Source organism: Chionomys nivalis, chromosome 3, assembly GCF_950005125.1.
Source record: "Chionomys nivalis chromosome 3, mChiNiv1.1, whole genome shotgun sequence".
NCBI classification, from domain to species: Eukaryota; Metazoa; Chordata; class Mammalia; order Rodentia; family Cricetidae; genus Chionomys; species Chionomys nivalis.
The window spans coordinates 25,166,835-25,194,651 of NC_080088.1; the positions used below are offsets into that span (position 1 = coordinate 25,166,835).

At 41.8% G+C, this 27,817-nt stretch overlaps 1 protein-coding gene across 7 annotated transcripts in view; it reads right to left on the reverse strand.

The window, feature by feature from the left end:
- Positions 1-27,817, reverse strand: part of Robo1 (roundabout guidance receptor 1) — a 1,002,189-nt gene that overhangs the window by 347,259 nt on the left and 627,113 nt on the right. For 3 of the 7 annotated variants that reach the window (XM_057763692.1, XM_057763691.1, XM_057763687.1), the window contains exon 1: positions 25,440-26,493. The exons of the other annotated variants lie outside the window; for them this stretch is intronic. In XM_057763692.1, coding sequence (XP_057619675.1) covers positions 25,440-25,494 — 55 coding nt within the window. In that variant the 5' untranslated portion in view covers positions 25,495-26,493. Of the gene's footprint in view, positions 1-25,439; positions 26,494-27,817 lie in introns of those variants that run through there. 7 annotated transcript variants of the gene reach the window in all.

Here is a 27,817-nt window from a genome sequence, read left to right on the forward strand (position 1 = left end):
ACATCTGTTGGAGTCCATGCTTTCAGTTTTGAATTTCTATCTTTTCTTGAAGGGTTTGATACTCAGAGGAAACTCAAATACTAGGCAACAACAGAGAACAGGTACTCAAGTCCTCCAAACAATCCTGAGGAAGCAGGCAAAGCATCACAATGTACGAGGTTAAGTGGACAGACTGTAGTTCATACTAAGAACACTTTTAATTTACAATGGAGTTAGCAGGATGTAACCCCATCTAAGTCCAATATAGGCATATCTAAATTATTATGAGATGAAATAAATCAAAATAAAACACTAATGAATAACACAAGCATGGCTATAAAAATTCAAACTTTTAATTTGTTGCTAAAAATGAAAATGAAAATCACAGCAAGCGTCCCCAGAAAATATTTCAGACTGGAAAGGCAATGGTAGAATTATCTGAGTAATGATCTGAATAACTCTAAGTGTTGAAATTTAATGCATTTGAGCTAGAAGACAGTGGGCACCATTTCTACCTAGTGTTTCTCATATTGTTCAAGTGTCTAGCTTTCTTAAACACATTTCAGGCAAAAGGGATTCCCTTCTGGAATCAAGCTAAACTAATCTAGCTAAACCAATCTCTGCATATCATTTCCCATTAATTACTCCAGGGTGGCCTTTATCTAAAGTCTAACTAGACTGATGAGAAGGACTTCTATTGAACTTAATAAAAAAAAATTCCTCAAATACAAAATGTATTCTCATAATTACTAAACATAAAACAAGGCTCCGTGGTTACTAGTAGAGCCTATATTTCCAAAACAGGAGAAAACAGCACAAACTTGAACCTTGCACAGGAAACATCTTAGTACTTGGTCATTTCATTGAGTTTTTTATATTGTACGAATGTCTTTATCTATAACATACATAATACATTGGCTTGCTGCTCAAAGCAGAGTAAGTGAAGGTTTACTGTGATGTCACAACAGACACTGAGAATTCCCCAGCAGCCACAGAAGTAAACATAAGGACCCTTGGCACTGCAGTCTGAGCCAATTGCATTCCTAACTTCAAAGTAAAGACTAGGACAGACAAATACAAGAGACTTGGGTGGCCTTAGCCAAGGTCTACAAATGTAATGTGATCATAGGAAAAGATCTCACCCCAGAATACAGGGAATTCAAGCACCTTTGTGTCCTTCTAGTGTTTCCAGAGCAACCAAAGTCTTGTTCAAGGAAATTTCTGAAGTAAATCAGATTTGTCTCTTTTACCAGGAACAAAAGCGACAATGAGGTCTCAGGTGCATGCCAAGACTTGCGATGGAGATGACAGTACACATGTCTTTCTAGTTTGCCAGAGTGCCAGGAAAGCTGCATGTATTTCATCTGAGATATTTCACAATCCTGAACAAGAACTTTCTCAATTCCTCTACAGTCTTTCTCACTATTGGGCCCCCTCTCCTATTCACACCCACCCAAGAAAATAAACTCTGAACACAAGAGAACTAAAGGCAAAGCTCAAAATTCAAAAGCAAACTCCCAACAGAGACATTCTCCACAATGGCCTAGTAGGTGATACAAGGATAGCAGTTTAGAGGTTAATATTCTCAAAGGTGCGTGTGTGTGTGCAGAGGTGCATTGTGTATAAACATGTGTGTGTGTGTGTGCAGAGGTGCGTGTGTGTGCAGAGGTGCATTGTGTATAAACATGTGTGTGTGTGTGTGTGTGCAGAGGTGCATGTACATGTACAGGTGTGTGTGTGTAGAGAGAGGTGCATGTGTGTGCAAACTGCATATGTGCGTAGAGGTGCATGTGTGTGTAGAAGTGTGTGTGTGTGTGTGTGTGTGTAAAGATGCATGCATGTGTAGAGATGCATGTGTGTGTACAGGTGCATGTGTGTGTACAGGTGCATGTGTGTAGAGGTGCGTGTGTGCAGAGGTGCATGTGTGCATTCAGGCACATGCACACAAAATGCTTCAAAGGGGAAAAAAGATCTAATTAATCACACTCAAGTCCTAAATAAACACCATTAACAAAATATTTTCCTTCTCATAATTTTAAATTTTTGAATGTCAGGTTGATTTAGGCAGCAATATAAAGGTCTTAAAGCCTGCATTTAAATACCATTTAAGTGAAGTTGGAGGAGAGGTGCAATATATTTATATATGTAGCGGAACCCAGTCAAATCGTCCCAGACTTACTAGGGCATGACAATGTTGACACAAGGCTAAGTGCAGAGCCTTGCCCTTTGCATTTCCGCCCTGACCTTGGAACTAGGTTTGCTCATCTCCCCCAACCTTTCCAACTTGAGCGATGCCAGAAAGGCCTGCTGGGGAAAGAATCAGCTCACGCATAGGAAAATTATTTACTTGGAATGTCATTGCAAATCCTCTGTGGGTTGTTGAGACTTGCTTTGTTGTTCCCACTCCACTTTGGGGTGGGGCTCCAAATCATCACCTGTATCTATTCTAACTAAGTCAAAGCACACTGTTCCCTAAAATCTTTAAAGTTTACATCCAAATGATGTTTCCCCACCAAATCTTGTCACATCAGGGCCAAAATCCAAGCAAAGCAAAACTATTTGTCCAAGAGCATACAACAGTAAAGAAGAAAAGAGTATACAATTTGTTAAACAGATATCAAAATTTTCTTAATGGTTAGAATGTTGAATTCTAGTTCCAGGTTCAACCCTAATGTCCATGACTAGCTTCAATAAATCTGGTCATTTAAATAAACTTAGTCTATACAGAATCAGACTTCATTTCTCCTTTGCCTTTATGATCAAGGTAGATGCTAAACATGACTTTAAAGGAAGCTTTGGAACTGGAGATGGATGAGTGGGTATAGTACTCGGCCCACAAGTGTGAAGACCAGTGCTGGATCCCCAGAAGTCATGTAAATACTAGACAGCCATGGTGTCCCACCTGCAACCCAGCGCTCATGAGGCAGAGACAGAGAATCCCTAGAGAAGGTTGGCTCTCTAGACTCGCAGAAACGTCAAACTTTGTGTTCAAGTGACAAATCCTGGGTCAATAAGAAAATAACAGGATACCCAAGAAGAACCCCAGTGAAGGCCCAGTATTGATGATGTAGCAAAAACAAGAGACCTCAAACCAGACCAACTCAATGCAATGAACACTTGCAAGAAACACTATTCGGACTGCAGGGCTGTGTCCCACTATAGCTTCCACAATGAGTTTTCTTTTCTTTTTTTCTTTTAAATTTTATCTTGTTTTATCCCCGGGGTTTGAAGAGGAGGGGTTAGAAGGGTAGAGGGCAGATAGGAAGGGACTAGGATATTAATGGGATCAAAATGAGAAATCCACAAAGAATTGATAAAAGGTCAAATTTGAAGAAGGAAAAAAAAGGGAAGAGAACAATTGAGTATGACATTAGAAATCAACCTCTGGCCTAAACACACACACACAAAAGATTTAGTCTTACACTCCAACCTATACCTTAGTCACAAGCAGCCCTATGCTCCAAAATCTATTCCTTGGCTGAGATCTAGTCTCCATGACTTGACGCCAACCATTGGAAAGGAAAAGACTATATCAAATTACCCAAGTACTTAGCAGGAAAACAGAGAGCTTAGAAAGCATCTGGGAGGAGCTGGGTCTATCAGAAACACTCAGTGGAGAGGAAAAAGGGCCATTTTCCCCCTAAGACTGTGTGACTATGTTTTATTGAGGTGAACTGGCTTCTCGATGTAAAAGGTGGTAGATCTGCTGATGCCATTTGCTGGGATACTCTTATCTCAACAGCGGGCATGCCATTCGAGGGTCTAAAGTTTCTAAGTCGGCTCGGCGTTAGACAGGGCTTTGAAAAGAACGTTCAATTTGAAACACTGAGTAAATGGGTTCACACAGCATGAAGTTTATTGTAGCCCAACCTAATTTTCACATTTTTCCTCTCTATAACAAGCAAGTCATTTGTCCCTTGTATTCATAATGGAAAGAAAACAAGAGTTTCTTTGTTTGTGTACAGTAACTAGAGGCTGAAAAAGTGGCGCAGTCAAGCTTCACTATACTCTCACCTTTAAACCTTAACCTGACTTGTAACAATATTTGCAGCCTCTAAAATTACACTGGTTGAACCCAGACGGAGTTAATCACCCTTCACTGTCTCAGTGAAAAGTATAATGACCTACCATTTAATGTGAAGCCATTAAAATGCTAGAGGGGGCAAGAATTCACATGGTGTGTTTATAAATACCTCGCAGACATGAATCCATACATTCAACCTACCAGGACACTTTTCATATGGCATTTGTTTAGACGGCCAGATGGAAAATAATGACTGTTGTACACACAGGCCAGAAGGGTCTGCTCTGTTAGCTGATGCACTCACTTTATCCTTTTAGTACTGACATAAATTAATCCTAACAAATTCCATCTGCACCAGAACAAAGAAAAACCCAAATCAAAGTGGAAGAATTAATGATATTCTTTCCTTTCCTTAACTACCATGACTTCCCAAACAGGGCAAAGGCAGAAGGTCCCAGATTTCTACCTTCAAAGTATCACCGAAATCCTTCCATCAGTTCTGCTGCATCACACAAATCCAAAGAGCCTGGTTCTTCTCATCAGTGGGGTCTGTGCTCCAGTAAGGGGCCCGTCATGCTGGCACAGAGGAAGAGCCTGAACACGCAATGCATGGAGCCTAGATCCCTTTTCTCTATGGCCAATACCACCTCAGACGAGGTCTCCGCTGACTCCTTCAACAGCAGCCCCTTCTGTGTTCATCTCCTCTTCGCCCCTGCCTGTACAGGGCATGCATCCTTCTCAAGCATTGGGAGCAGGACTCCTCAGTTTTTAAGGTAAGACATGTGATTCCTTTCCTAATTGTTTTTGTGGTTCTCTTGAAATTAAAGTTGCTACTAGGTTCTTCAAGTCTTAAAACTAGAGACTTGTCAAACTACAGATCTCTATAACACAGTGTATGACTACCCTAGGCCAGATGTTAGGAAACAGGCAAAAACAACATGAGGATAGAGTTCTGGCACACAGGCACAGGGTGGCAGAAAGAAGAAACATCAGTCCACTTCCATGTGACAGGCTACACGATGGGGAGATATATAATATATATATATATATTTGAGAGAAGTTAAATAAAGTTTGGACTTTTGAGAAATCTTAAATCTTCATTTTGCTTAAACTTTTTTCAAAAGACATGTGTAAGATGTGCATGAATATGTGTCTGTGTGTTAGTGTCTGTGGACATGGCAGAATGCGAGTGCACAGCTTTGATCATTTACATGGTCCAGAGGTTAATGTCAGGTGTCTCCCATGCTTTCCCTGATGTTGAGACAGTGTCTCTCCCGCGAGCCCAGATCTTTCCAGTTCAGCTAGTCTGGCTACACAGCTTGCTCCAGCAGTACTCTGTCTCTGCCTCTTGAGCAAGTACTGCTACTCTGGATATGCATGCTCACACGCTAAGCATGTGAACCACAGCTGGGGCCCTTGAGTCCAACTGACCATCTCCCCAGTCCCATGGCCCAAAATTTTTAAAACAATGAAAATAAATATCTAATGTATGGACTGGCATAGAAAGGACAAGGTGCAGTGCAATTTCTCCCAAAAATCTCTTGTTTCATCTCCAAATATGTGGATCTATTGTTTTTGCACTTTCCTCATCTACTCACCTTTCCTTCCTTCCTTTCTTTCTTTTTTGAATTTGGTTTTTGAATAATGGTTTTCTCTGTGTAACTCTGGCTGGCTTGAAACTCCCTCTATAGTCCAGACTGGCCTTAAACTCAGAGAAGCGCCTGCCTATACTGGGATCACAGGCGTGTACCTTAACTGCCTGGCCTGATTAATTCATTCTCATTGCTTAGATTTTTAGGTCTCAATCTTCACTCTAAAACCTTTTCTGAATAATCTATCTGAAACTCACCCCTCTCCCCATCACGCAGCAACATCGTCTCACTTGGTGTCTCTTTGAGAGTATTGTCCCCGAGAAGGGATTTGTGGAATGCACAAAGGTAAGTAAAAAGTAGACCACAATTTTGGTGAGGGGGGGGCGGGATTTCAAACCTTTAATCCCAGCACTTGGAAGGCAGAAACAGGCAGATCTTTGTGAGTTCAAGGATAGCGTGGTCAATAAAGGGGGTTCCAGGACTCTCAGGGCTGTTACACAGAGAAAACCTGCCTCACAGCCTCAATAATGATAGACAGATGTGACACTGTCACCCTCTTTAAAGGATACGTGTCCTTGTCTTATATCTTATTTATATTTTATTTACCCACTCCAATCTATTTCTCATCAGGTTGACTCTATTTGCAGTGTGCTCTTCAAAGAGGTTGGCAGTGCCACGTCTGTCTATCATTACTGAGGCTGTGAGGCAGGCTAAGGAAGATACTGAACATCCTACAGAGCATCCTACACAAAGATTCGCTCAGTACAAAGCACCATCAGGACCAAGCTTGGCAAATCCTTATGATAAGATCCTCCCTTCCTCCCACAAACTTTGGTTAAAGAAAGAACAGCTACGTTGTTTCTATTTTCTGTCTGGTAGGGAACAGTTCTAAATTCGTTCCTCATCCTGGCTGTGAAGTGAGAAACTCATCCATTCCTCTCCGATAATCAGCAAATAAGCTCCACTAGACAGTAGAATTCTTTTTACTGTTGTGTTAATTCTTGTTTTTCCCGTTTTCCATTCGAAGGCACCAGTAAATAAACCTAGTAGCAATAACTAACTATCTTTGATTCTCATTGGCTATAACATTGAATGTTTGCTCAGTAACCGAAGCATCCACCAAGGCTGAAATATGAGATATTCTGTTGGGTTCTAGATATCCCTCCTCATCCTAAAAACTATTCAAAATCTAGCAAAGGAAACAAAAAGAATCACAAAATACACTGCATTATCACTGGGTACCGTCTCAAACTGTACACGTGTACACATATGATAGTGTTATATGGAAGGTCTGATTCAGCAGAACTTCTAAACTGGGGAGCTAGGACAGAGGGCATGAGAGAAAAACGTGTTCCTGTAGATGAAGACTGACTGGTCTGGTCTGTGCTGAGTGGCAGTTAGGCAAAGAAGCCAGGGGAAGAAACAGCATCGCAAATGATGAACCCTGAAGTGTGGCAGAGTGGCAGTGCCTTTGGACTGTTGCAATAAGGTAAGGGCCACTGCAGCTGGGTGGAAACAGATGTTGGCCAACGCACAGACAACTGGGAAATTTCTGTCTTAGTATGCACTCACCGGACTTCTTTTGGAGCACTCTGAGATTCCCCGAATCTCTAATTTTATTCCAGGTATTGCTTACATCGTGATTACTCAGCAGGTAGTTGCATATTTGAAATATATTGAAACTGGCTCCGTGCTCCTTGGTGCTTTCTTCTAAATCAATAGCACTTCACTGAAATGGCAATATGCTTAGCAAAGAGCAAACTTGTTCAAAAGTGAAGTGGATGCAACTACAACAGACTCAGAAATGACCGTTTCCTTTAATTTTCTCTTCCTTAACAAGACCTCTAATCTTAGGCACATACATTATAGTAATTCAAGTAGAAATAATAAAGCACGTGGGGAAGGCTCGCTTTATTCAAGGCTTGCTTGCTCCCTTTACTCCCAAGCTTCTCATTAGAGCAACCTCTCTTAGCCCTTATGCTAGGGTTACTTCCAAAGCCACATCTATGAAACAATGATTCAGAAGCATTTCCGGTACTTTCAAGTACTGCGGGCACAATTCATAGTGATTTCTCTGTACATGGTCCCTCCTGTGTTCCTGAACTGCTACTCTGAGAGTCCAAATGCTTTCCTCTTACACAAATCCTATTCCAGCTCCATCTCTTCGTTTAACCATCCTGAAGTCTTCATCTTCCCTTCTTCCTTCATCCCTACTGTCCTTACTCCCCATCTCTTCCCTTCATTATCTGAAGAGTCTGAACCAGACTGGCGGATGGGAAGTCTTTCTAGTCCACTCAAACAAACATTTTCTTCCCTACCTAAAAACTAAAACCATGTTTTTCCTTCACCACACAGTGAAATTCAGTCTGGCTAACTTGGAGCAAGAAACCCGTCAACTCTGCCCAGTATTTTGGTGAGAAATATTTTCATAGACACCAGATCTGTTAACTCCACTCAACCCTAAGGACAAGAAGGAATTTGGCTGTAGGACCTCCAAGGATAGATACCTAAATCCAAGGATGTAAAAGTTGATTTTGTTTGTTTGTTTGTTTTGTTGTCTTGGTTTTGATTTTGTTTTCTGGGGGTTTTGGGGAGTTGTTTTTTTTTTTTTTTGGTTTGTTTGTTTGTTTGTTTTTGAGACAGGGATTCTCTGTGTATCTCTAGTTGTCCAAGAACCCACTCTGTAGGCCAGATTGGCCTTGAACTCACAGAAATCACAAACTGCCTCTGCCTCTCTGAGTGCTGGGATTAAAGGCATGCACCACCATCACCCAGGATGTGCAAGTTGCTTTTAACACATGTATGTGTCCTCAAACATCCTTGGCCATAGTTTAAATTCTCTGAATTACTTACACTATGAAACGCAATGCAAAGAGTGGTTATACTATTTTAGAAATAATGACAGAGAAAATAAGCCTGCCAGTGAATATGAAATTTGTTTTCCAAATATTTCAGTCCATTGCTGGTGAAGCTGTGAGTGTGGAATAGGTTAGGAGGGCCTACCATAATCCCAGGATGCTCTGGTTCGCCCAGCAACACGATTCCTTTTCTCTATGCTCTAATATTTGTCTTTTCCTTACTCCTTTGGTTAACACGAAGACTAGGAGGAAGATTTTTTCCAGTGTCATTTAATTTGTTACCATGTTCCTTTTCCTTGGAAAGAAGCATATTCCCTCTCTTAACACTCAGATTTCATTGTGTCCGTCCTGCTCTGATGATTCATGTACCTCCTGCGAGTATCAGGTGAAACAACACAAGCCTTGAGTGGAGTAACCATAGCTAAATTTGCTAGCAAAGCCTCAAGAGCTCTTAGCTAGAGCCAGTAACTAGTGAAAAGTCATTTTAAATGGTAAATATTCTGAAGAATTTAAACATTAGCACTTTGTGGGCTAAAGAGATGGCTCAGCACAGAAGTGCATTCTAAACCAGTCTGATCTCCAGAATCCATTTTAAGGTAAAAGAAAACTAACTCTAGAAAGCTCTTGTCTGAACTCTACACATGTGTCATTTGACATGTGTGTGCATGCACCCACACTAAATTGAATAAATTTTACAACTGCATTTTTAATGAAGAAAATATTGAACAGGCCTCATTCTATTTATAGGTCAGATTTAGTAAACTACCAAGCAAACATTTTAACTAATTTTAAAAGTAACTTGGAAGTGCTCAAATTCTCTAGATGTTTCTGAGGCTTCAACAGGACTTAACACTGTAGATCCCAAAAAGAAACTATAAAATATTTAAATGTATCTCGTTATCATTCACACTAACCCAAACACTATGCACTGAGTTCTTTTTTCCTATTGAATTTATGCTAAATGTGTTACCATGAAAGATTCTTAGATTATTGTTAAATATAGGCTTACTCTATTTGATTTGGGAGTAATGGAAAATGCACTGTTTTCTCTCTTTTTAAACGATTTACTCTTTATATTTTTTTCTGGTCTTTGTTGTTTTGCCTGCATGTATGTCTGTGCGAGGGTGTCAGATCCCCTAGACCTTGCACTACAGACAGTTGTGAGTTGCCATATGGATGCCAGGAATTAAACCCAAGTCCTCTGGAAGAGCAGCCAGTGCTCTTAAACACTAAGCCATCTCTTCAGCTCTGCCTTGTTTTTCTGTTAGGTGCAGATTTTATTTAGGAACACTGAAGGCATCAATTTGGAGACATAATTGTTGTCTCTGGGAGTGTCTGGGATCCAGGAAGGCAGAGAAAGCTTCCTTAATTGAGTAACCAGGAATGCCCCAGAAAACCCATAAGATAGGCTTAGGGGGAGCCCTGACCAGAGACTAAACAGACAGCACATAGGTTCGTGCATCACAGACAGATGAGTAAAGCACTATAGAACAGGATGCTAGCTTGGTCATGAAATCAAAATCTGTAATTTTCTCTCCCTTCTGCAATTTCACCTCGGGTGACTGTCACCAGATATTACTTAAGGACCATGCAAGTAAAACTGCTTTAATATCCTACCGCTTTCCTGGAAAACACATTCACACAAAGGGATAAAATGAAATAAGAACTATTATATATATATGCATATATATGCATACTATATACATATGCATATTGCAGAGAAATTTTGTACACAGTGTGAGCTGCACTATAACTCAGGTGTAGCAGGATGACGTAAGATGTTGGAGATGCAGCACCATTAAACAAATAAAAACATCCATTTGCCCTCTTTTTTGAATGGACACAATGCCTTCAGTCAGTAGTTTAATTTACTACTGCTCTCATTAATAAGCACATAATACAATGATATCTTATTAAAACAAAACAAATTGTCCTTTATTAGGCTTCAGTACCTCAATTTAGGACTCCAGGAAATCAGTCCTATATCTACTTTTGAACAGAAACTGTGACTAATCGCCGAATGGTTTTTAATGGAGAAACACTTCATCCGCCTTTTTCTATTTATCTTCTCCCACCTGAGAGATAAGAAAACAAGGTCTAGAAAAGTTAAGTCATACCATCAAGTTCACACAGCTTGTTAGTGATAAGGCCAGCACTACAGCCAGCCAGACACAAAAGGGGACAATGACTTAGCAAACTAATGAGTCACCCTATTAATCTATCATCAACACCGGATTTCTCAATCTGTGCCAAGGGCTCGTTTAAACATCATGTTCTTGAATCACATTTCCAATACCACTAATTTACCTATGGATTCTGAAGGTAAAATCGTAAAAAGGGAGAGCTGGATATAATTTCCTGGATTCACAGAACATTGTCGATACTACGGGCAGTCTGCCTCCTTTGGACCTTCTCTTTCCAGGGCTAGTCCCCCATATAACCCCAGGATCCAAAAGGACTTCATTTCTCTTTAGGGCCCAACTCTTTCTGCAGAAAGGAAGGCCTCCGTTCCCAACACACACACACACACACACACAAAAGCTGAGTTCCAAATGAGGATACTTAATCTGATTAAAATAATTCACAGTAAATTGCAAATCTCTTAATCCTCTTAGAAGCATTAACATTTTTTTTAAATTGGAGGTGGGGTAGAAAGGAAACTTGATACAGTCTTAATTGCTGGTATTTTCATACTCAGTATAAACAATATTATATTTTCTTTATTTGTGTAGAAATGGCTATCACATTGGCATGGCAGTGTGCCCAGGAATCCATCTGTCTCTGACCTGTCAAATGAACCTGGAATTTTCTCTTAAAGATGCTCACACTTTTCCCACTGGGCTTGTTTGTTGTCTTCAGCCTCTAGGGGGCTGACCATGAGGATATTACCTAACAGCTGTTTTTAAGGCTGGACGTGGTCCAAAGGGTCCTTACGCATAAACAGCAAGGAGGAGTATCTTTCAAAAGATTTCAAAATAGGTAAACTAGTGATGAACTATGCAACATTTCTTTTTTTTTTTTACACTTAACTACACACTCAAAGGAGTCAATCCAATTCTAAACACTTTACATATGCTAATGTATTTCATTTGCACAGGATTCTTATCAAGTAGCTGTCTACTTACCTCCCCCCTACTAATAAGGAAGCAGTAGCATGGTAAAGCCGACTGACTATTCAGTAGATTGTACCGTTAAACCCTGCACTTTCATAATCACTGAACCATACAGCAAAATCACACCAAGAACACACCCAGCAAAAGATAAGTTAGCTTTTTGGGTTGGTTGCCTTTGGGGTAAAAAAACTACCAAACTTACCTCTGGAAACAATTTAAACATCAACTAGTGGATGCTTGCATTATATAAATGAGGAACTACTTCCCCACAGCATGGGGAAAAGCCTTTGGGTGGCCAGTAAAGCGCAATAATAACCTAGGCCCAGTCAAAGCGGTGTTTCTTCTCACTACACCACAGTGAGGCCGTAGAAGATATCATGCAAAAAGCCAGAAACGCCAATCTAGCACAGACATCCAAAGCACCATCAATCCCTTTTGTAAGACCCAATGCTTTACTAAGTGCACTTATTTTATATTACTTCTCATTTGATGCATTTCTACCCCAAAGCTGTTCTAAGGCCAACTTGCTTGTTTTTAACACTGGAATACAAGATCATTACATTCAGTCATTCTGGCCTTTCCTTTCAATCGATCACTTTCTTGTTTCTAAAAGTATATATTTTTTTCCTCAAAAATGAGGGTGGTGGGTGTGGTGGCAAATGTTTTAATCCCAGTACCTGACAAGTAGAGGCAAAAAGATCTCTCAGAGTTCCAGGTCAACCTGATCTAGATAGCAAACACAGAACAGGCCGCGACAGAGATCTTGACTCAGATAAACAGATAAACGGGTAATTAAATAAATAAATTTTGATCACTTCTATTCCTCGCAACAATGCAAAGGAAACTCATAACGCAGTTTTGTTCACTTCACCACTTCATAACTTACACACAGGTTCATGTATTGGTTATAACTGTTGAATTAATCATAGACCCTCTGAGTCTGATAGGAGATCTGAAACCATATGCACAGAAGTGATGATGTACATAGGCAGGCAAGGGGAGTTTTGTACAGGATGCTAGAAAAACAAACCCATCAGCTCCATATATGTGGACCAGGTAGCTTTAGTCCTCCCCATTGCATAGACCCATAGGCTAAATACACTGTTTACAGGAACTGTGCTGGAAAGCTGAAGAGAAGGAACCCACACAATAGGGTCTAGGCAGAGCACCCCCAGATAGACAAGAGAGATTTCAGGAAAATCAAGATGGTGAGAGGAATATGCATGAGATCCAGGTTGTTTCCCTAACGAAGCAGCTCTGCCAAATATGCTAAAAAGTAATTAATAATAAATAATAAAACAGGTATTTTCTCATAAGAAAATCTACAAATCTAACATGTCGATGGTGACAAAGAAAGAAGCTTATATAGAAGGAAGTAGAAGAAACAGACTTCTGGTCCCAGAGCTGATAAAGATCAAGAAGACAGAGACAATTCAACTACAGAAATAATCTCCAAAGAAATGTGGAAATCACAGGCACCCTTTCATGGGATGAAGAGTCCGTTATTCTTGGCAGGCTATTTTGTCAAAGTATCAGCTAATGCTCATCTTTAAACATGCCTCCTGTGGACAATGAAATGTCGGGGATGGCTTCCAGCCTCAAATGCATCTGCTCTTCTTGCTCGGGGCACATTACTGCTTCTGACCTCTTCCCTGCCCCTGCCTTGACCTTCTCCCACTCAGAAGTGATTCCCTGCCTCATGCCTGTGAGCATCTCATATTATTTCTGAGCTGCAGCTCTCGAATTTAGCATGAGGAGGGCGGCCCTGATAGATGTCTTCCATGAGTAATGCCCTAATGATCCCCGATGGGACCCTGCCATATTATTCCCCCACGATGAGCTGCTCAGACACAAAAAGCAATCCCATGCACTTGGCAGCGAAACAAAATGAAATTAAAATAAAAATTCTACACGTAGAAAGAATTTACTTACATCTACCAAGAAACAGCCAAGGTATTGTCGGGAGAGTCAGGGGAACAGTTAATGAAAGTTTCCTCATATATGTAGCTTTGTGGCCACCTGACCAAATTATCACAGCCATGGTGCTTAACGAAATCCTCCAAGTGTTATTTGAGAAACAGTTATGAATTATGCACAAGATTCCTCACAGAAATGTTAGATATAGTCTTCAAAACCATGTATAAATCAATACTTCACAAATTAAATTATGCTTTCCCTGACAAGTTAGACCAGGCTTGCTTCATTTTCGTGTCTGGTTAATATTCGATTGGAACTGATTACTGACTCTTCGATTAAGCTTCCCTCATGATAATATTTCTGTCAACCAGGTAATGATCTGTAAACAACTAATGAAAGGAAAGGAACTGAGATCTAGCATAGGATCTGGCAATAAATTCTTGCACATAGACATACACGGCTTTTTGCCATTTTGCCATAGCCTCACTTTTCCCTAATTTTCTTTCTTCTATTTCCTGAATGTATTTTCTTAGCTTGGAATTCAATGCAACACGGTGATGCATCTCTTCGAAGAAATCAGTCAACCTTCAGAATTGTGTTGCTCACCTCTTGTCTTATTCAAGACTATAGTTATTTGTTAAATTCAACAAGGGCTCGGGGGTTTAACAGGCACTGGGGCTTTTGTGGTCTTTGTTTATTTGCTTTAAGACAAAAGAATAAACACAAACAGTAAAACTGATGATTACTTTGCCTCACTCAACAAATACAATTTGTGAAGCGTAAACAGAGCCCAATCAAGGCAGAAGCTTTAAGTTAAATAAATAAGCCATTAGTGTAACCAGTTAACTAGTGAGAACACAATGAGGAAAGCCAAGACAGGAAAGGAAAACTCAGCAGAGTCATACAGGCTAGGAGCATGCATCACGAGCTAGGTCAGTCGTGGAAGTGACCGTGCAGCACTGTTCCCACAACAATGGTGACCAGTGCACAGGTCTTGTTCTGAGGACTTGCACTGTTGTTATTTCATTTTGAATTTAGTTACTAATATACCACTTATCACTTGGGAGAATTTGTTAAAAGAGTTTACGACTTCTCTGAAAACCATTTTATGTTCAAGCATGTCCTAGCTCTCCATAGCAAGCTCCAGCTAACTGTGCCCCGGACCTGATTTCAGCATTTTCTTCCATAAATAGGCCCCGAGTGACGTTTCAGTTTTCAGTCATTAAAAACAACCATCAGACAGAAAACAGAATCTCACAAGTTCTGTTTTCTTTTGCTTTATTTTTCCAGGAACTGTGATTTTAGACTAAGTGGCTCAGTAGGAAATGATCTTGAGGAAACAAGTACCTAGTTTCTTAAATAATTTTAAATCTCTGGGTCAAGAAATAAAAAAGATTAGCGTCTACATAATGTAAGAACTCTGGCGCAAAATGAAAGATCCAGTAAAAAGAAGTTACATGTTTTCTACATTTTAAGTTAAAGAAAAAAAGAGAGAGAATGGATTCTTCAATTGATGAGGATTAAGATTCCTCAAGCTATCTTTAGGAAGATCCCAGCGAAACCCAACAGTAGCTGGGCAGCCAGATGGATCAGTAGATAAAGCCCTTGATATGTAAGCCCCCGATGACCCAAGTTGAAGTCCCAAGGCAAACTCTAAAAGAAAATCCTCCGACCTCCACACAAGCACTATGGCATGTCCATCAACCCCCTCACACACACAATGATAGCAATTATTAATTTTAATAGACCAATAATAGCTCAGCTTGATGAAGCAGTGTTATTAAACTCCATTACTAGTAAACAAGCACAGGGCTAAAGACATGGTTCCATGGTTTGTGAGCACTTGCTGCTCTTACAGGGGACCTAGGTTCATTTCCCAGCACCCACATGGTAATTTCAGGAGATCTAATGTTTGGTTCTGACTTCTATGTGCACGTATAAACACACCACACACACACACACACACATTTAAAAATAAACACCAAATACTATAATAAACAAGTAGCATTAAAGAACGGCACAGCACAAACAATGAATGCATGCAAACACATTTATTAGGAGATATATTTTAAGATGGATGAAAACCTATCTCAGGAACAAGTGAGATGGCTCAGCAAGGAGGGGAACGTGGCCCCAAGCATGAAGACCTGAGTGTCATCCCCACACACAGGGAGTGGATGGAGAAAATAGACTCACATAAGCTGTACTCTGACCTCTCCACTCCCTCCTTGGAATACGTTTGCTCACACACATACATACATGAATAAGTAAAAATAAATATTTACAAACGCTAGCTTAAAAAAACATTTAGGGTAAGAATCATTAAAGAGAGGGCCTCAGACATGCTAGGGTTTTCTTTACTCATGGCATTGGAAAAGAAACTGGAAGAATGCTCAGTCTACCTTTAAGCCTTATGTCAACTCAGGGAACAGAGAAGAAAAAATATAAATACATGATCCCAACAAGGAGCTGAAACAAGTTGGCATCACAGCCCAGTTCCCTACAGGAACAACCCAGGGAAAGACAACCTAGAAATCTTAATATAGCAAATGTATTCCGAAGCGCTTAACTCTGAGGAGCAGAACTTCTGACACCAGGCAAGCTGCTTTCAAACCCTCACTCCAACTCACTGCCTGATGATAATCAAGAGCTTAACTTTTCTCAACCTCGTTTCCATATTGATGAATGAGGATAACAGCACACATTCCTTCTGAATGGGGCTGCTTCAAGTGGGAAGATAAGGCATGTTAGCACTTTGCCAGGAAGATAGTGACACCCCATAAACTCCTGATTTTATCAATACTACTATTTTTATCAGCGACATTGTCATTGGATTCCTTGTCTTTCGGAGTCAGTGTATACACAACTGGGCAAATAAGGCGCTGACTCATTATTTTATTAATCATTTAATTAATAATGCTCGGGTTTCTCTCATATGAATGCATATTTACTATGTGCTTCTAAAGCGTGATAATCTCCCAGCAGTTAAAGACCAAACAACTCACTGATTTCCTTTCCTTGCTCGCCACACTAAACCCAATGGAAATGCATGCGTATGCCACTTCCCTCCAATCCAAATTCACGTCAATGAAAAGTCAAGACCTCAAAAAGGGACAAGTGTGTTTCACACAGGCAGAGCTATCAAAATGGAGGCTTGGCCGGGCGGTGGTGGCGCACGCCTTTAATCCCAGCACTCGGGAGGCAGAGGCAGGTGGATCTCTGTGAGTTCGAGACCAGCCTGGTCTACAAGAGCTAGTTCCAGGACAGGCTCCAAAACCACAGAGAAACCCTGTCTCAAAAAAACAAACAAAAAAAAAAAAAAAAAAATGGAGGCTTGGCTGCCCTGTTCTTGTCCTGCGATTTGCTTAGGTTTAGGAAATGTGGGTCTGGAGAAGGTCATTCACTATGGAAAGCTGTAGCAGCAAGCTTCATTAAAGCTTGCTGGGGGACTGGGGCTTCTCCTCAGAGGAGAGGGAGAGACTGATGAGTTTTCTGGCCCACAGGCTGTATGAGAGAGTTCGCTTTTATACACACACAGCTTGCTAATTGAATGGTCTGGGCTGACTGAAATACTTCACAAACCAAGAAGCCGAAGTAGTTTAGAGTTACCCTGAGGTGTGTAGTTAACATGTACAAGTGCGCTTTGACTCATTCCATTATATGAGCGAGCAACATTTCAGTGATGGCTAGGAGTGATAAAGGCCACCATCTAAAGCAGCTTCAGAGCCATCCAACTATAAAGCATAGGCTTAGTTTCATATGAAAAAGATAGGCACATTGCTTGAGACAAGTTAGCATTAGTTCATCAGTACTTTAAATTAAAAAAAAAATGATTTAAAAAAACTCATACACTAAAGAAGGAAAATGTAACAGAACACAGGCTACTTAAGTTAGGAGAAGACATTATGAAACTGTCTATCTCTTCAGCATTATCTGCAACTATACAATATTGGGAGGGACATCAATATACTGCAATATATTGTTCTAGGGTTTTTTTTTTTTTCTTCTGTGACCACACATTGAAAAAACCAAATTGGGGAAGAAAAGGCTCATTCTGCTTTTGCACTTGCAGTCTACCACTAAAGGGAAGCCAGGACAAGCCCTCGAGGCAGGAACTTGGGAGGCAGGTTCTGAAGCTGAAACCATGGCGGAATAGCACTGAAGGAATGCTTCCAGTCTCGGTTTCCATTACCTTTCCCTTACAGCCTAGGCCCACTTGCCGAGGAATGGCACCTCCCACAGGGGCCTGGGTTCTCCTACATCCATGAATACTCATGAAAATGCTACATGGATATACCCACTACCAGTCCAAAGGAGGCAATTCCTCAACTGCGGTTTTCTTCTCCAGGTATGTCACATTGACAACTGAAGGTAACGATGACAGACACAGAATCACATTCGTGGACAGAAGTTCAATTCTGGCCTCCGATTCCCCATTTACTACAGTCCAAAAATGAGGGTAAGTGGATTAAAGTTTTTTTCCATGATGGTGCATCATTAACATCCCTGTGCAGCGAGGTCTGAACTCTTTATGATATCTGAGAATCATCTCCTGTTGTCCTGGAAATTTACAATTAAATCAGGAGGTGGCGAGCGCCAGAAATGATTTCTAACATACTAAATATGTAGATCTTAACAATCTTATTCCTCAAATATATTTCTTCACATCCACTGGAGAATCTGTATGGAGGCGGCAAGAGAAAGTGGACCCATGAGGCTGGAGGGTTGGCTCAGCAGTTAGGGGAACTTCCTGCTCTTGCAAAGGAGCAGGATTGGCTTCCCAAAATTTACATCAGGCAGCTCACAACCACATGTAACTCTATTCCAGGTCATCTGATGCTCTCCTCTGGCCTCTGAGGGCTCCTGTAGTACATGGTTAACACAGTGAAGCACACACACATCCACCAAAAATAAAAATACATCTCTTCTTTTTCTAAATTGAACACCCTATAGCTGCAAACAGAAATTCTCTCAAGTAATTTTACAGGACTGTCCTGAAACTGTCCTTCTAAAGCTGACAACTGTTCCCTGCTCTTTGGGCTTCTTACAGCTGGGGAAGAGAAATGTATTTCCAACTGGACGCTTTCTACAACCAAAAGCATCTTTGAAAAATGTAACCGTGAATTGCTATTGCAAGAAGTACTTTTCAAATGTGCTGGAGTATTTTTTTGTGTGTTTGTTTGTTTGTATTAGATCCTTCAAATACATTGCCGTATTAGGAATCAAAGCTGATAACATCCTGTAAGACACGTGTAAATCAACCACTTAGCACTTTACAGGAAGCATGGCACTCTGCTGGCATTGTTTGTATCCACTGGTGGGGCTTTCAAAGCCTCACTTAGGTATCAAACTAGTGGCCAGGCATTAAACCTATCGACAAGCTGGTGTCAGACTTGGTTGGATATCCTTCTACTTGCCATCCATACAGAGACACTCACGAAGACGAATGAATGAATGAATCACAAACAGTGGGCACTCTTTCCAACTCTATGCGAGGCCCAGCAGTAGCCACGGAGGGACTTCTCTCCATGAATGAAACCAGAAGTATGCAGTCGTGCTGCTCAAAACACTTTTTTAAGTGTAGAACGACACTTTCATAAGATGTCTGCAAGCCAAAGAAAAAGAAGCTAAGGGCATCTGTAGAAGTCTATTTTGGATGCTGGGTAATGAGGCGTGGCTCTCCCACAAAGGTAGCAACATGACACCATCCAGTGTTAGAAATATCAGGAGAGAGAGAGAGAGAGGAGGCGGTGGAGATCAAAGCCTGCTCCCTGTACACTATAATCTTTTTGCTTCCTCTTGGTCAGCAGCAAGACTGAACGAAAGGGCAGAAAGTGCAGGTAGAGAAAAGGAAACCATTCTAATCCAGCATTGTAAAGGAGGTGGTCTTTTGATCTCCACAGGATGGCAGCTTTATTGGCTATGCATAAGCAGTTTCCAACCAGCTGATCAACCAGGTATTAATGCTCAACCCTCCCATGATCAGTAACCATGAAGAGAGTCATCTGCGAATGGCAATCAAGCAGAAGGCTCATCTCCTGCTCAATGACTGCCAGCCCATAGCTCACCCAGAGGGGAAGAGCAAACAGGGGGGAAATGATTGTCTCTCTGCAGGCTCCTCCCTGACAAGTACCAATTATTTTCCTTGAGATTCAGAAAGAAAAAAAAATCTCTCCTGAAGTGTGCATGAAAGAACAGCATTCATTTTCCCAAACACAACTTGGGATCTCTATGCATTTGTACCTCCAGCAGGCTGTGTTTTGACATATTCTGAGTCCCCCTACTTTCAGCCCAGATGGGATCAAAGCTGAGAGCAATCTGGTTAGATGTAAAGAGTGGACTTTCTTCCTGGGTGATCTAAAGGTTTAAAGACCATTTTCTTAACGACAGGAAACATAATGTCTCCCTTTCAAACTCTCAAGAGTTCAAACCACAGTCTCCTCCCATGGGGTAAAGTAAAAGGTGATTGAGACATATTTTTTTTTACCTTCAATTCTCTTTTTCACTTGGACAGTATCCATTAATAAAGAGTTTGAAACAAGCTAGCTTCATCCATATTTCCCAACTCCTCAGTGATGTCCCACAACCATAAAGGTAAATAAATATCTAACCCGCACACCACTACCTTTGCCATAGGGCGCTCATAAATGTTGCATAAGATAGTGATGATCGTTTATTAAGTGGTCATTGGAGATTCATGCACTCATGGAAGCCATCACAAAGTTTCATTCCTTGCCCCGGAATTTGAAGTCGATTGCATTCTTTAATTATCCCATTCTGCCCCTTCACTTTCCTCCTCTAAGGAAAAGGTGTGATGATACAATCACTCTTGAGCTCTTGCTCCTTTGCATAAGGCACAAACAAGATGCTGAAGTCTTGGGAACCGCACTCTAAAAGAAATCCTTGCACTGCATTAAAGATTTGAATGGGTTTCCACTGATTTTACTTTTATAAAATGTAAGGAAATCCAATTCTTCACAGACTTTCTAAACACAGAGCACGGATATTGGTATCAAATTTCCAAGAATCCCCAGTCTTCCTAGTTGGCTTCTCCTGCTGTGTGTGGTCAAGGAACATGGACAGAAGGCAGAATCCACTAAGAAAGCACTCTACCTTCTACATCCAGCCTACAATCCCCTCACCCCTGTGCGTGCGTGTGTGCGTGCGTGCGTGCGTGCGTGCGTGCGTGAGAGAGAGAGAGAGAGAGAGAGAGAGAGAGAGAGAATTATTATACAGTGCTAAGGGTCAGAACAGCACCTTGCACAAGAGAGAGAGAGAGAGAGAGAGAGAGAGAGAGAGAGAGAGAGAATTATTATACAGTGCTAAGAATCAGAACAGGGCCTTACACAAGATAAGCAAACACCCTACCACTAAGCTACATCCCCATCCCACACTTTCTCCATATATTTTAACTAGATTAAGGGCTAGGCCTTAATCCTAGCATCTAAGAGACAGAGGCAGACAGATCTCTGAGTTCCAGCCAGCCAGGGCTACTTAATGAGACCTGCCTCATGCAAATAAAAGAAACAAACACTTTATAATTACAGATCTCATCCTCTACTACATTCTCTAAACTTATGTTTCTATTTTCTATTTACTTTTTCGAATTCCCAAATTTACATATCATAGAGATTACCTTGGGCCTAATTTGATTTCCTTATAATTTCAACCTTTGAAAAAAAATTAAGTTTTCAGGGCAGTTTACATTTCTGAATTAATAATTGGACATTTTTCTAAAGAAATAAAGAGTCAGAAAGATGATTCTGCATGTTCTTGCTGTGTAAGCATTTGAATCTAAATTCAAATTCCCAGCACTCACATAAAATGTCAGGCAAAACCTGTAACCCCAGTGCTAAGGACAGCATAGACAGAGATCACTGAGGTGTGCTACCTGCCAGTCTTGTTCCAAGTTCAATGAGAGAACCTGTCTCAAAAATATAAGTCTAAATGTGATAGCGCAGAACACTTGCTGTCCCTGCTGGACGCTGTGCGCACAGAGTCAGAAACACCCACACTTGCGTGCATCTACCACACGCACACGCAAAAGTAAAATTTAAAAATTAACTCAAATCTCGCCTAAGCATCTTTTAAGAATGCAGAAGTTAACAGATGAAGGTTCGAACACTTAGGACCTTCACTAAATAATGTTTTCCTAAATTTCCGTCCAATTGCATTCCTGGAATTCAGCTATTTTCCATTATAAACACTGTTACAGCTAAAATCTGCTCACTATAAAAAATAAGTAAACAATTGTCACTCTTAGTTGAAACAGAGTGTTTTATACCACTTTGACATGAAAATATTTCATTTGTCATAGTAAAACTCAAGAAAAACCTCCTCAGGTAAACATTCTCTTTTTCAACAGCTAAACCACAAATCTTAGGTGTTAAAGGACCCATTATCGGGGGACAGAGAGATTTTTCAAGACATGAAGAATTTAGGTATTTATATCTAAAATCCAACAAGATTGTATGTTTAAATATTTTAAAAAGATATCAAAATGGGTCAGCAAGCCAGCCCAGCAGATAACACGCCTAAGCCTGCCAATGAGTATGGTCCCCAGGACCCATGTACAAAGCGTAGATTGGCTAGTTCATCTGTTATCCTAGAATTCCTGTGGTGAGCTGGGAGGCAGAGACAGGACGCTGCCCCAGAGGCAGGCAGCCAGTTAGTGCACAGTGCACAACACAGGAGAAAAAAAAGACAAGGCATCAAAAAAGTAGATGGTAGGCGCCAACTCCATAAGGTAGCCCTCTGACTTCCACAGGCACACTGTGGCATCAAAGTACTTGTGCGTGCGCGAACACACACACTAATGATATATTTTTGAAACTTAAAAACTAATCAACATGGGTTAATGTAACCAAAATACCTGTGGGGAGGAGCAGGGAGAGAAGATAATGAGAGAAAAGAGGGGGAGGAGGAGATACAAAAGAGAGTGGAGACGCTGTCCCAAACAACCAGTGAAACTACAGAAAGCAGTGCAGAGAAGCACACCTCCCCAAAGAATAAAAAGCGAGCCCGGGAGAACTTACACTGCATCTGAAACTCAGATCTCACCCTAAGTCTGACAGAAATCCAATCATTTCTTCACTTGAAAGTAAGTTTGAGCCAGGGGTTTAGTAAGATGTCTATGACAGAATGTGTGGTCTCAGTTCCTGAGAGACTTCAGTTCTGTTTTGTTTCTGGGTAACCCCTAACAGTCCTCCCCTTACCCCCAAAGTACATATCCATAAGCAGGAACCCAGGTATACCAACTGAAGAGAGAAATTCACCTTTAAAATGAATTGCCAAAAATATACCCACATTCTGCCCAAACTTTTGCTTCACACAATCTGTATTTGTATAGCATTAAGTTTTTTTAAGGCTCTAAAAGCAAACACTCTCAGACTTAATACTTAATGTTCAATATGCCATCATCACACCAAAACAGAGTTTATGATCTCTTTGAAGATAACTATAGACTTTGTTAAATTGGCAGCCAGCATTAAAAACAAAAAGGAGAGAAAAAAAGAACTGACAATCAATAGATGCTTTTACAGGTTAAATCTTGTCGAAGGCGCCTTAGCCCCGCAGTACACTTTGATTTATTTAAGCTCACCACATTTCTCTTAAATACACTCCATTAACAAGTGCTAGACTGTGATCTCAGGCTGGAGGCAAAACATAAAACACAATCTTTCAAGAACTTCATTCATTCCCTGTCCAGGTGTCTTGGGTACATCCAAGATACTAGTCACTTACCTAACTCTGCTACGTTTTCTTTCTTTCTTTTCTTTTATTTCTTTTTTTTTTTTTTTAAATCAATCATGGTGCTTTCCAGAAGACCAGGGACATGAAATCACTTGAGGAGTCCAACGGTTTGGTCTCACAGGAACTTGGAGCATAAGTGAAAGTTATCAAAGGAATAAAAAGCTCCAGGTAGAATGTGAGTGAGTAGAAAGCACTAGAAAACCACTTCTGGCCTGGAACCTGGCAAAGCAGACAAGCATCACAACTTGAGGGAAACCTGAGGGCTACAAACTCAATGGCTCACACAGACATCAAGTGAAAATGAAGCCAAGAAATCATGTTGGCGCTAAGATTCCAAACATGTCCCACATCTATTCAAATTGGGATCTCAGTACTGTTCAAATTATTAAACATGAGCGAGGACTCCACCCCCCCACACACACACACATATTTCCAAACTAAAGACAGAATTTGAAGGCTGACAGGACCAGCTTTCAGGGATACCCTATTAACGTGACCCTCTCTTTAATCTACAGCCATGATAAAATGTCCCAACATACACAAACTCCGCTCCAACAGTGACTAATGACCATTAATCCCCCTATCTTGGGTAATCTGCCCCTCCAGACACTCATCACATTGACACCTTCCTTTACACACGTGAACAAACTTTAACAGAGAAGGTGAATCAACAGAAAAATCTCAAAGGTATCTGGGGCTGTAAATTAAACTAAGGGGAGACATTGAAAGAAAAAAAACCGACAGAGATAGATCAGATCTTAATGCTGTTGATTTGCATCCATGGCTGAGAACGGGGAAGGGAGAACTATTCAGTCATCTAGATATGCAAACTGGGATGAAAGGTTGCCACAGGAAAAGGGGAAGTTGGAAGTGGGAGCGGGGGAAGGGCCCCCAAAGAGCTGGTTTAATCTTCTCATCCATCCACTGTGATAAAGATGAGATAGTCAAGGCTGAGATTCCAATTTCTGTTTTCTTCACGTGAGTAACAAGTTAGTGTGTTTCCTATTGAGCTTAGTTCAAATGTGCCTTTTAACTCTCCGCCAAGGAACCATCTCTCAGGAGCTTACATTTTTTAGGCTTTATTTACTATCATTTAGTTCTTGTGGGTTTTTCTTTTCTCTTTTTTTTCCCCTTTTTGTAGCCTCTTGGCTTCAGTAAAAGCTTTGATCTAAACATGAAGACTCACCATAGACCACAAGTGTTCAAAGAAACCTCAAAATTATTTCATAATTATGCAAATTAAGTGACTCTAACATTTAGGCCCTGATGCAACTTGAAGCTCACTCAGTATGTGACTGTAACAATTCCCCAAGGTTCAGTGTGTATTAGGAGGCCTGAAATTGGATCCATGATTACCACCAGAATTTATCAAAAGGGAAGAAGCAGAAGTTGAGTTTATGGTTCAGTCGCCCATCGCTGAAGAGTCTTAAGCAGTGCAGGAAAAAAGAAGGTATCCTAAGCTGTTTCTTTCCAGCACTTCATATGGGACTGCAGAACTCTTTAGTTCAGCCCACAAATACGAAGGCAGCCTCCTCTTCTGTCTCACCAATAAAGGCTACCAGGCAACTTTCAGACACTGGCAACCTCCCGTTTGTTTCCCTTCTAAGCCAGCCAGGCAGTGGCTAGTTTAGATCCTACCACGGAAAGGAGTTATTTCCTCAAGTTACTTCAGAATCGAATCTAATTACAGACTTTGATTACATAAAACAACTTCTAACAAACCCCTGAGGTCGGAAGAGGGGGAGTAGATTGGAGGACCAGATTCCTGGGGAGTGGGGATCACAGGCCCTCCTCCCCCCTCCATACACACACACACACACACACACAACTCCCCGCTCCACTCTAGCACCCCTTAGGACTCCTCAGATGGATGATACTCATTTGGCCTCATCCTGGAGACCAAAACTTGGGGACAACTCGCAGCTTCCTCCCATCCAAGTGCTTAGACAAGCGTTTGCCTAGAGTAAACTGGGCGTGCCCTGAACTTGGTGAAAGGCCGGGTATACCAAGAGATTTGGGGAGGTTTCGGGGGAATTTGGGGTAAAAGGCCAAATGGACAACCTCAAATAGGAAACTAGAAACCTTTTCCCGTAGAAGTTCTGGAAGGGTCGAGCCCCCTTTGGCCTTAGAAGGGAGAGGTCGCTAAGAGTCAGTTCAGAGGTCAGGGTTCGATCAAGTAAAGGAGATCAAGGGTGCAGGTTACCTGAACAGAGACATATTAATCCAAAGAGGTAAAAGTGAGCAGGCTCCGCGATCATTGTCCTCGGGTGGGTCCTGCATACAGTCTCATGCCAAGAGAAGGGAGCAGAAGCGGGGATCTCCAAATTTATGGAAGCCACACACCATACACTCTACACACAAAGGCTTAATATAAGCAACGTGAGTCAATCCGCCAAGAGTTTACAGGGCAGTTTCTCGTCGACCTCTCCGGAGGCTTGTCAAACCCTCAGAGCCCTATGCAAAGAAAAATCCCAAGGTTTGTCTTCCCTGGCCCCCCGGTTTGCGAGGAGGCTCAGCTACTTCCAAGGATCATCCAAGGCGAACAACAAAGAGCCGAAACGGAGGAGCAGTTGTGCGGTTTCCTGCCTCCACAGTCCTGCTGAGCCTCCCGGCGTGCGCTTCCACTATGTGTGTCCGGGCGCCGCTACGCGGCGATTGCAAACTTGGGGTTTGAGCACAGAAGAAGAGGGGCCCCCAAAAAAGTGTTCCTCCGTCTATTGGAGAGCCAGTCCGTAGCCGGCCACCCCCTCTGGCGGTGATTGCAGTCAAGGTAGCGGCGGCAGCTGGAGAGGACAGTCTCGAGGTTCACGGGGTGCGCCTGGGTGACTCCGTGCGCCAGGAGGGAGCGAAGGGGCGGTACGGCAACAGCGGCTGCTTGGGCGGGCCCTTGTTCCCATCACTCGCGGGATGCGGAGAGCACCGGGGACCGCAACAGGACCGCGGATGTAAGCGCGCCTTCCGGGCGCCCCCAGCCCGGCGCAGCACTCAGCATCGCCCTGGGTCGTGCTTCCACTGGGGCGCGCGGAAAGCACCTCCAAACCAAGCTACAGCCTAAACTTCCCCGGGTGACGGCTCTCACCCCCGTGCTGCTGGAAGCTTCGGAGAGGCAGCTCGGGGCGTCCGAGAGTTAGTGGAGAGAAACAAGAGGAGGATGCTGCCGAGGCTCGCCCGAGCTCCGCCCGGGGCTGCAGCGTCTGAAGTTTCTGCTCTCACGCTGCCTCCTCTCGGCTCAGCGGCTTGTGGGTTTCTCCCTCAGTCCCAGCCGCTCAGGGTTTCCTCCCTCTCCAGGCCGGCTCGGCAACCTTTAAAGGGGACGCGCGATCCCTGCCATGTCCCCAGTGGCGCTGCTCAGACAAGTTCTGCTTGTTAATATTTCCATCCACATGCCCGGAGTGCCCAATTGCGCCCTCAGGTGAGATTTCAACTACTCAGGAGCAGAAATCTAAGCGAATGAGAACTTGTCTTGGGTCCCTTGTCATCACAGTCTCCCCTACACCTTTTTCCAATGGAACCTCCCAAACCAAAGACTTCAAAAATCCTCCAGGTCCCTCTTAACCTCTTCTTTACCGCTTCAGGGGATTGAAATAAACTCCCAAATAACTTCACTTCTCCCCGTTCTCATTAAACAAACAAACAAAAAACTGGTTGGATCTTTCAGAAAAGAGGCTTTAGGACAGAGTGAAAGATATAGACTGTATCAGTACGTGGATACTCTGTTTTCACTGAATTTGTTGGGGGTCCGTCCCATAGAAAGGCTAAATTCTAGAATTGAGGGGCTAAGTCTTGGGTACTTCATTATATTTACAGAAAAGTCTCTTCAACTTGGTACCTTGTACATAGTAGAGTTAATAATTAAAGAAGAGGAACTAATTGGGGGAAGCTACATATAATCTAAAGTTTGCAGTGATGGCCTCCTAAATTTCAAGGTAACAGGTACCAGGTAGCTATTATTCCTGTGCCTTACCAACTTTATCTTCCCTTTTGAAAAATGGGGGCTGTAGGGCTACCTCATGATTCGGTCAGTGATGGTCAATATAAAACATGCCTGGGATAGCTGACAGACGTACTTTTTTGTGAATCATTGTTTCCTCTGAAAGCCATATAATGTATGCTAAAGGTTCCATAAAAGTAAACGGTAGGTGTTGCCAATTACAGATATTGTTTTTATTAATAAGTTACTGTTTTCAAAGTTATGGTATGTATATGACTATGTAAAGTCATGTAGTATATTACTCCAAGTCAAGTTCTTGGTTCCTTGGCCTATGGCAGGTAACATAGGATAGAGCAAGTGAGGAGGATTTGGATTTATTTATTTTTTTTTCGTAGGACAGGAGCAAGTGAGGAGGATTTGCATCATTGTGTGTGTGTGTGTTATTGTCCTTTTCTAGTTTTCCCTTAAGTGAGTGCATGCATTAGCTCCCTAAAACATAAGTTTAAAAGAAGGTTGTGTGCTCATTTTGGTCATGGGTCCTCTGACCCATGAACTCAGAGCAACTGTCTATGGAAAAAAACCTGGTTAAGAGTACCCTGCCTTGAAAAGTGAAAAACAACTTAATCCTGAGGAAGCTGACTGAAAATACA